The sequence below is a fragment of the Eurytemora carolleeae genome, unplaced genomic scaffold, assembly GCF_000591075.1.
Source record: "Eurytemora carolleeae unplaced genomic scaffold, Eaff_2.0 scaffold1537, whole genome shotgun sequence".
NCBI classification, from domain to species: Eukaryota; Metazoa; Arthropoda; class Copepoda; order Calanoida; family Temoridae; genus Eurytemora; species Eurytemora carolleeae.
The window spans coordinates 4,854-14,557 of NW_019397427.1; the positions used below are offsets into that span (position 1 = coordinate 4,854).

Genomic DNA, 9,704 nt, shown 5'->3' on the forward strand with positions numbered 1-9,704 from the left:
CGATAAAAAACGATGATTTCTTGAGGTTACAAGAGTCACATGAGGTTACAAGAGCCACATGAGGTTACAAGAGTCACATGAGGTTACAAGAGTCACATGAGGTTACAAGAGTCACATGAGGTTACAAGAGTCACATGAGGTTACAAGAGTCACATGAGGTTACAAGAGTCACATGAGGTTACAAGAGTCACATGAGGTTACAAGAGTCACATGAGGTTACAAGAGTCACATGAGGTTACAAGAGGTCACATGTTGTTACAAGAGGTCACATGAGGTTACAAGAGGTCACATGAGGTTACAAGAGGTCACATGAGGTTACAAGAGGTCACATTAGGTTACATGAGGTCACATGAGGTTACAAGAGTTAGTGCAGTCCCTTAAATTCAGTACTAACAACAATCCAGCCAATCACAGTTCAAAATAATTAACTGGATAATATTTAAAACAATTCATTGTATTTAAATTATTCAAATTTTGAACTTCTTCTGGTTTAAAAGAAATTTAATTCAGGAGATTCTTGATTGTAAAAAAGATTTTGTTCTCACTAACGAATAATCGTTGGCATTAAAAAATAACGAACATTTCAATCAAACAAATAAACACAAGTTTGGGACACAAGTTATGATTTTAGATAGTTCAATGAAAAAACAAAACAATTATGCAGTATAATTATATTTTCAGCTTTTGATAAAAATATTTGGGTCAGAACCACATCAAATACACACAATATTGTGCATGTGTAATTTATGTTCTCCTACTCACAAATGAATTTTTTACTAAAGCATTTTTAGAAATTTTAATTACTCAACACAGACGTCATTAAAAACTGGCTTATGGCGTAGGCCATCTATATTTAGCTCATAATATCTATCTATCAATAGAACTAGTATCTATCTATCTATCTATCTATCCGCAAAACTTTATCAACCGTGGTAAGCGTTACTAAGAGTTAGTTTTAAAAGTACAGTAGAACAGCAAGGATGGCATTATTGGAAAGATTTAATAGAGTTTCATTGAAAAAGGTAGAACTTACACTTTACACACTTTTAGATATTTTTGGAGTAAATTAAAGAAATATTAACTTGATATTACAATTATTATTATTATTATTGTTATTATTATATATTATTATCAAGTATTATTATTATTATAATTATTTTATTGCAGAGGCCCCGGTTTTCCTCTATAATGGGCTGTGTGAATGGAAAGAGTTTTCTGACTGACGAGGATATCGTCTTCATTGCTCGTAATACAGCAATGGATCAGGAACAGGTTGAGGTAAGACTACAGTTATCGCAAAATGGACTGCTTGCGATTTTTTATTTTCGATCATTTTTTTTAATGCAAATTTTCAGATATTTCGTATAAGTTGTCTTTTATTTTCATGGGAATTCAAACGTTTTTCCTTTATTGAAAAGTGTTTAATTGTCAGAATTTCTTTGTGTACGTATGCAGTTATTTCCGCAAGCAAGAGAAACCACGATCGAACATTATCAATTTAAACAGAGAAATGCAAGTATTTCTCATTCATTCTTGTTTATATGAAGATTTACAAGATACGTTGTGAATTAAACATCTTGAGCAAAAATATTTTGAAACTTTTATTTTTTAAAGATTTCTGAAGAAAATATTATCTATGTAATAATAATTCTAATCTTATTCCGTGTTCTTCTGTATTAGTAGAAATCCTTCTTTTCTTTAAATTAAAAATCTAATTTATTTCCTGTCAGAAATTCATTCATTTATCAATTTATATCACTGTCATCTCCAAATTTCAAATTCATTTAATTTCATTTTAATTATCTATCTATCAAACTATTTATTTGGTTCGAAATCTGCAAAACCAAAATTTTCTTAATCATGAAGATGGTAATAAATTGTTAAATCAATTTAAGTGAATAAGCGCTGAATTTGTAAATAAAAGTGTGACAATGGTCGTGTTTCATGCTCAAGGTCTATTTAAAATCATAACTTTAGTCTAAAGTCGTCTTTCGTTTCCACAATTTATGGATTTCACAGTGTGCTACAACATGAAAAGTAGTTAACATATTTTTGAATGCATTGGATATTACATGCAGTAAATACCCTACTCCATAAACTGCTCTAGAACATGTATCTATCCAGGTACAACACAGACATTAGCAAATAATCTATCAATGCCTCAACCAGGACACGATCCACACGGCTACAATCCCGTGATCTATCAACGCCACTACCAGGGGGCGCGATCTTGTTAGCTATAAATGTCAACACGGACACTAGCAATGATTGATCAATGCCTCAACAGGACACAATCCATTGGCTACAATTCCATGAACTATCAATGCCACTACCACTGTGAGCCATCTTGCTAGCTATTATTGTCAACACGGACACTAGCAATAATTGATTAATGCCTCAACCAGGACACGATCCATTGGCTACAATTCCATGAACTGTCAACGCCACTACCACTGTGAGCGATCTCATAAACTATCAATGTCTCATCTAGGACACAACCCTCAACCTGTTTATCAAAACAGGGAATGATTACTTTCTCGTAGTAAACTGTACGGAGTCTCTATTTCAACTGATGTATTTTAGGTTTATATGTTACAAGTTAAAGTTGATAGATGTAATTACAATTCCTAAGTCGTTATTGAGACAATCATGTTACATATTTACAGCACAGTTAAAATAGACGCAATTAGGATGCACGTCATTAAATATATATCACATGATTAAGCTAATCATGCTACGTATTCATTTGAAGCTCAGTTCAAATGAATAATGGGTTTTACGTAGAAGTTTAGAAACGTAGATAGTTAGTAATGTACAACGTAGTTCAGGTTTACAGAATATTGTGTTACCCGATATTTATCATATACATACGATATTCTTACCAAAATTTTTAGTTTTATTGATTTAATTGAATTATTTTAGATTCGCTACCAGAACTTTCTATCCAAACACCCAGACGGTAGAATCTCAAGGAAATCCTTTCATGATATGATGAAGGTTGGTTCTTCGTAGATATATAGAAAGATAGATAAATAGATGGATAGACAGATAGATAGGTAGATAGATATAGATAGATAGATAGATAGATAGATAGATAAAAGCTTAACGTTAAGTTAGATAAATATAAATAAATGTATCACGGTGGACTAAATATTTTTCTTCTTCTAAAAAGTTTTTAAATAAAAGAAGCTATGATGGAAAAAATAACAGATTACTTAAGTTTAATGTGCCCCGACCCTCATCCCTTTTACTTCCTCCCCCACCTTCCTTTCTTTCACTTTTTAATACCCTCTTTAAGCACTCCCCTCCTCTTCTTTGATAACCCCCTATTAAACACGCCCCACCCTCCCCCCTTCTTGAATGCAGTGTTCGTGCATATAAATAAGGCTGAAAAAGGTCTGATGACACACATTATATATAGACTATCAACAGGATCCTTATTCATAACTTTAAACTTACCTCCCTAGGCATATAATTAAAAAAATGCAACGAGTTTGTTTGTAGCCTAATTTTTTAAAGGAGTAATTGCAAAATATAGCTGAATTTTAGCCTGAGAGCGTGCACATCTTGGTTTTTGCAGTGTTGCAAAGCCAAAAGGGTTTAAAAACTAGAATCTAAGAAGAGTAATCATTTTTTTGAATTAACAAAAAAATTCTATATTTTTGTAGGAATGCTACCCTGGAACAGATACTGAGAAACTGGAAAAACATATATTCCGAATGTACGATACTAACGATGTAAGTAAAAATATCGTTCAAACCATTTTCTGCAGAATCCATAGTTTAAAGAGACTGTGTCGACTTAGTTATAGATGTTTCTTAATTTTCAAAGTTACTTGGCCGATTCACAACGGTACTCTGTCAACCTTTATACGGTAAAAAATGATGGAGATTTCCTTGTTGATTAATCTAAAATTGATAATTTTCAATTACGGTAGGAGTCAAGAAAGAAAATTGACCAACTTGTTCTTTGAGAAAGAAAGGAAAAATTTGATATTTCATCTACATTGATATTTCATATCAAGAGAGGATCAATTGAAATTACGGCTACAGTCTCTTTAAGTTAAAACAAATATAAGTCCAGTTTTACAGAATCCCAAAATATAAATATAAAAAACCTTTTTCTGTATTTTCCATTTCATCAAATAAGGCAAAAGGCTTAAAATAAAAATACAAAAATTGCAATTAAACTAAAACTCTTTTGAAGTTTAGAAAAATCGAATGTTTAAGAGAGAAAAATAACGACGCAGCAATTTTATTTTCGCTGATTAATGATTTAGAATTTTGTTTGCTTTGTTTCCATCCTTGCAGGTGTACCTTAATATTTTTATTGATAAGGGAAATAAAAAATATTATAAATAGCTAATTAGATTTATTACAAAATAGACCAAATCTATACTATAATTTATTGCTAATATTGGACTCTGGAATTATATTTTTAAGTTTACTAAGAGCCTTTGAATATAAAACTAAAAAACTTATTAATAAAATAAACACATATTTAAAAGTTTCCGTTGAAGTACAATTCATTTTTAAACAATCAAACATCAAATATATCTATACATCCTGTAGTAATTTCATGTTTGTCTGTCTGTTTGGATGTATAATCATAACTCAAGAACACTATGACCAATTTGCCTCACATTTTTATTGGGGAACTCGGTATCAACCTAGACGGGACAATACGCTAAATGATAGTAATACGTTCAAACCTTTTAATGAAAAAATGTTTTTGTTGTTATTTTTATCAATATGAAAACAATTAAAAATCTATTTATTTTAGGACGGACATATTGATTTCCGTGAATTTATGATTGTCCTCTACGTCCTATCTAATGGGTCCCCAGAAGAAAACTTAAAACAGATATTCAGGTACATACAGTCTCTTACTTTCCCGGTTGAGATAATTTTTTCGAGTTAAGTCATTTTTTTTACTTCAAATATTTGTATTTTTTTTGTTGATCTAAAACTTTGTGTCCCTTTTGTAAACTTATTCCTTGATACATAATTTTAATGCGTAGGTTCATTTTAAGTTTCGAATATTTGATCGTTAAATACTTTTATATTTCAGTAAAATGTGTAAATACTCATATAATGGATTATTATGTATTTTATTGTTATGTAAAATCAACAATTTAACACTTGTTCTTATACTGACGTATATTATACAGATATTATTCATGAAAATTTTATTTTTTATTTTAAAATTTTAAAATCATATTTTAGGATAACTTTAATAAATCCGCGAAATAAATTTCTTTAGATAGAAAACTATAGAAATATATCTCTTTCATTTAAAGGGTAGCATTGTGATTAATTAATTGAGCGTGCATCAGACATGCCACTTTATTAATGTAAGGTTCCTTAAAACTTACAGTCACATTTACGTCATTTCGTTGCAGAGTCTTTGATATAAACAACGATGGATCGATCAGCTTGAAGGAACTGAAGAGGATTGTTAAAGATCTCTTTCATCTGATCAATGAGGAGAATGTTGATCAAGCTAGCCATGATGTTCTAGCTAACTCAGGTAGATAAATATAAATAAATGTATCACGGTGGACTAAGCCAGTGGTGTCGGTCAAATAGGCCTAGGATTAGGCCGGGTACTGTAAAAAGTCTGAACGCGCCCTGGGAATTGTCATAGTTAGCCCTCGCACGGGACTATGCCAAGAAAATTGACCCCTGTAGTATGTTAGTCTGGTTAGGGCGACGTACTGTACCATAGGATTGGGTAAGTACACGCTGTTATATAGAAAGATAGATATAGATAAAAATATATGTAGATAGTTAGATATTTAAATAGATGGATAGGAGATTGATGCCGCAAACATAACCTGCAATCTGCATTTTCTTAGAATCTGAAAGAAAAACTGAATGTTTCCGGGAACCCGGAAACATAGGTTGGAACTTTGGTTAATTTTCTTTTGAGTGGAAACTTTTAATTTTAACTGATTGAGTTCTAATCCCGCTAAGCCAAAATCTTTAAATCTCTTATTGGCAAATTGAGCAGATTTTTTTGTAACTAGCTTCTGATTGGTTTCACTTTCAGAGATGTTAAAAGAGGATTTACTTAGTTTTCGGACTTCAATAGAAACACTTTAGAGCTTTCTGAAAAGTTAGATTAAAAAAGTTTTGACCTTAAACGCAAAAAATATTTCCTTCATCAAACAAGAGTATTGAAATTGAGGTTATTAATACGAAAATAGAAAATAAATGCATTTTAAAGAGACTTAAAGACGTAAATTTCCGTGATCCTCAATGCTAAAATGGCAAAAACCGATTCACAACGATACCCTTGAAACCTTTATCTGATCTATATTATGGAAGATATTGGCGTTTTTCTGGGTCTGAAAGTGTTTAATCCATTCCATACGTTCTCCTGCAGTAGAAATGCACAAGTCACTTTTGTAGAGAAACTTCAAGTAAAAATAATCAGTTTTCAAAATTATAAAAATTGATATTTAATTCATCCTTGATCAAACAAAGCTTTTAAGGGTAGCAATAGGAATCGGGCATTGCCATCTTCGCATGCAGGGTCCCTTGAAATTAAGCTAACAATCCCTTTAAAACTGAAAAATAAATAAATTGATAAATATATTTCTAGCTTTCTCTGAAATGGATGAGAACAAGGATGGAGAAATAACTCAAGAGGAATTTATTGAGGTGAATATTAAATTAAATATTCAATTAACTATCAAATTAAATATTTTACAAACATTTTCGGTATTTTACTTTTTTACTTTCAAAGCGATACAATTTTTATCAATGGTGTGCTTTGAAGATATTTAGACATTTTGAATCAAATTCTAAATACTTTCGTTTATATTCGTTATTTTCATAAAATTAAACGAACCTCCTTGAGAGACCAAACAATTCAACAAAAAAAACGGTTTTAGAATGCTTGTGAGGTAACAAAGTATGTCACTGTTAACGTCCGTACAGAAACATTGGATAACAATCAAAGTACCACAAATCTATCTTTGATAACTTTGTGGGGGGAGGGGGGGATAAATAAAATTTTGTCAAATTACTTATATCAGTGTTTTTTACTTTGATAAAACGCAAAATGTAAAACTTTTAACCATATTTTTCTTTTCCTTTGTCTGATCAAACATAAAAAACCTGTTTTTTCTCTAACACATTTTTTTAGAAAAACAATTTTACTTTGGAAAATAAATATATTGTGCAACTAACTTTTCCTTATTATCAATGGCGTCATGGTTAATTTTCATTATTGTCCGAGTGGCAGAAAATTGTTATTATTCTTGTGTTTTTTCCGTTTTCACCTAATATTAACCAATTAATGTGTTTTCATTATTAATATCGAGCATTTAACGATTTTTCTTTATTTGAAGTATATTTGCCTTTATTTAACCTTCTTAAAGTGGAAATAAATTTAAAATTCTTAATAAAACCAAGAGTTAGAAGTGAATTTTAATATTTTGCGTTAAAAATATCTTTTTTGTTTCATTAAAAAAATCGTCATTAAATTCTTTACATAAAGTTTATGATCGAGGTTGCGTGAATTATTGAGTTTAATATTTACTTTAATCAAAACCAATGTGCGTAGAAATAATGTTGCCTGTCATCCAACTTTTGATGCTAAATAAGCGTTTTTTTTATTATATTATATATTTATGAATATAAGCCATTTTTATTGAATGTAAGCCATTTTTTGCTAAAATTAAGCCATTTTGGGTTAAATATAAGCCATTTTGGGTTGAATATAACCCATTTTTTGTCGTTTTTTTTAGTGGCATCCAACTTTTATAATGTACTGTACCCCATCTCCCTTCCTTGGTTTTACACACATTTATCACAACAAATGTTTATAGGGTGAGTAAAAATAAACTTGTTCAGGCATGTATGCTGCAGAAGAAGTTCTCGACCATGCTCACACTAAGAATAATCGACATTTTCGTCGCCGAATGACAGCAGAAGGACGGGTAGGTGTATTACTGTCATGGGCGTAAAGAGAATATATCACGCAACGTACATTCTTCGTCTTATATATAAAATCAATGAAGACGACTTTTGATTGGATTTTGAAAAAAGATTGTTGGATATCAAAACTTAAATAGAAGACTCGTTTTCATTGAAGTTCTATAAAAGACGATCTACCAATGTATATAAAACGGTATTAACCTTCCAAAGCACCAAATGTATTTTTGCAGTAATATTGCACAAAACATACGTATTAGTGATCCATAAAAAGACGTTTTTTGAAGTCGATTAACAAATATAAAAAATCGAAATGACAAAAAACTAAATTTTTCTTTTTTTAGGTCGACTTCAACCTCTCGAAGATCGTCTCGGTTGTCTGGCGAATCATCTAAATCTTCTAAATCTTAAACTATTGCATTGTCAATATGTACATTCTGATTTCACAGTGGTCATCCCTGCAAGCTCAAAGTGAAACTATTCCAGTAATTCTGTCGAAATTTTTGATTGAAAAAGTGTTTTACGTTGAAAAAAAAGGCTTTGATATTCTTAATATATCCCTTATTGTTTACAATTATAAAAATATTGATTTTTCAGAAATTGAAACCGGTGTTAGTTAGTTTTTTAAGTGTTTCTAGTCATTCACTGTAAAATATTAGCACATCTTTGAGAATTAACTATTTGTATTTTTTTCCCAAACCTTTAAGCTTAATATAAATATGTATTCCAAACAATCAACAGAGTAAACTGTTTTTAATGCGCGCATAAAAGAACTAAAAAATCGCCACAAAATGTTCTTAATCCCTTTACCATAAAGTCAAAGTTTCAAATATTCACGAATTACCCCATCAGGTTGTAAAGATATAGGAATTATAAATTAGAGCTTGTTGCAAATAATCAGTTTTTTTGTATCTCAAATGAATCGAGTCTCTGTCATAAATTTGAATTAACTGACCCCGATATCTTTGCTGCCTGATGATGTAAATCTTTCATATTTTTAATTGTTTGATTATTTGATCTTACATAATTCATAGTATGAAATATCAGATTTAGAGATTAGTAAATCAGAGTTTGTGACGATCACTCAATTTCTTTTTGACAAAAACAGATAATGTAATAACAAAAATCGAAACTGAAAAATGATATACATTTTAAAATATTCCCTTTCTCTGAAAATATTTTGGCTCGGAGGAATGAACACTTTAAGATAATCATGTTCAAGAGAGCTGGTCATATCTATTTTTTATTGCGACCCCCCTACCGTAACAGCGCGTCCACCCTACCTTAACTGTGCGTACACCCTACCTTATCTGTGCGTCAACCCTACCTTATTTGTGCCAACAATATTAAAAGCGACAATTTTTGGCGATACAATGTTCTAAACAAATTGAAGCATTAAAAACTTTTGAAACTATGATAATTTTGCATCAATTGAAATGATTTCTTGCAAAAAATTAAAGTTAATAAAATAAAATAAAATATTAAAATGTCTTCTTATTTTTTAAATTTCGCGAAAGTGAAATGGGTTTAATTTTCACCTAGATTAGATTTTTATCATTTATAACTTTTTAAACTTTCAATTTGGGACATTTTTAGCCATTACCTTACGAAAACCTTGACATTTTTTCTATTTTACCTTATGTGCTGAGAAAATAAAAATTTGAACTACCATGTAAAGTTGCATAACAAAAATTGTTATTTTTAAAATAACTTTTAACCAAGTTAATATGTATATTATTATATATTATCTATTTTGGGATA

At 30.4% G+C, this 9,704-nt stretch overlaps 1 protein-coding gene across 1 annotated transcript; it reads left to right on the top strand.

Moving 5' to 3' along the window:
• The first annotated feature begins 917 nt into the window (after positions 1 to 917).
• LOC111714231 (neuronal calcium sensor 2) lies at positions 918 to 9,434 on the top strand. Its single transcript, XM_023489293.1, has 9 exons — positions 918 to 1,022; positions 1,168 to 1,278; positions 2,923 to 2,997; positions 3,669 to 3,737; positions 4,783 to 4,871; positions 5,402 to 5,529; positions 6,607 to 6,665; positions 7,863 to 7,948; positions 8,288 to 9,434. The coding sequence occupies exons 1-8, from the start codon at positions 981 to 983 to the stop codon at positions 7,932 to 7,934; spliced, it is 645 nt and encodes a 214-aa protein (XP_023345061.1). The 5' UTR covers positions 918 to 980; the 3' UTR covers positions 7,935 to 7,948; positions 8,288 to 9,434.
• Positions 9,435 to 9,704: the final 270 nt, after the last annotated feature.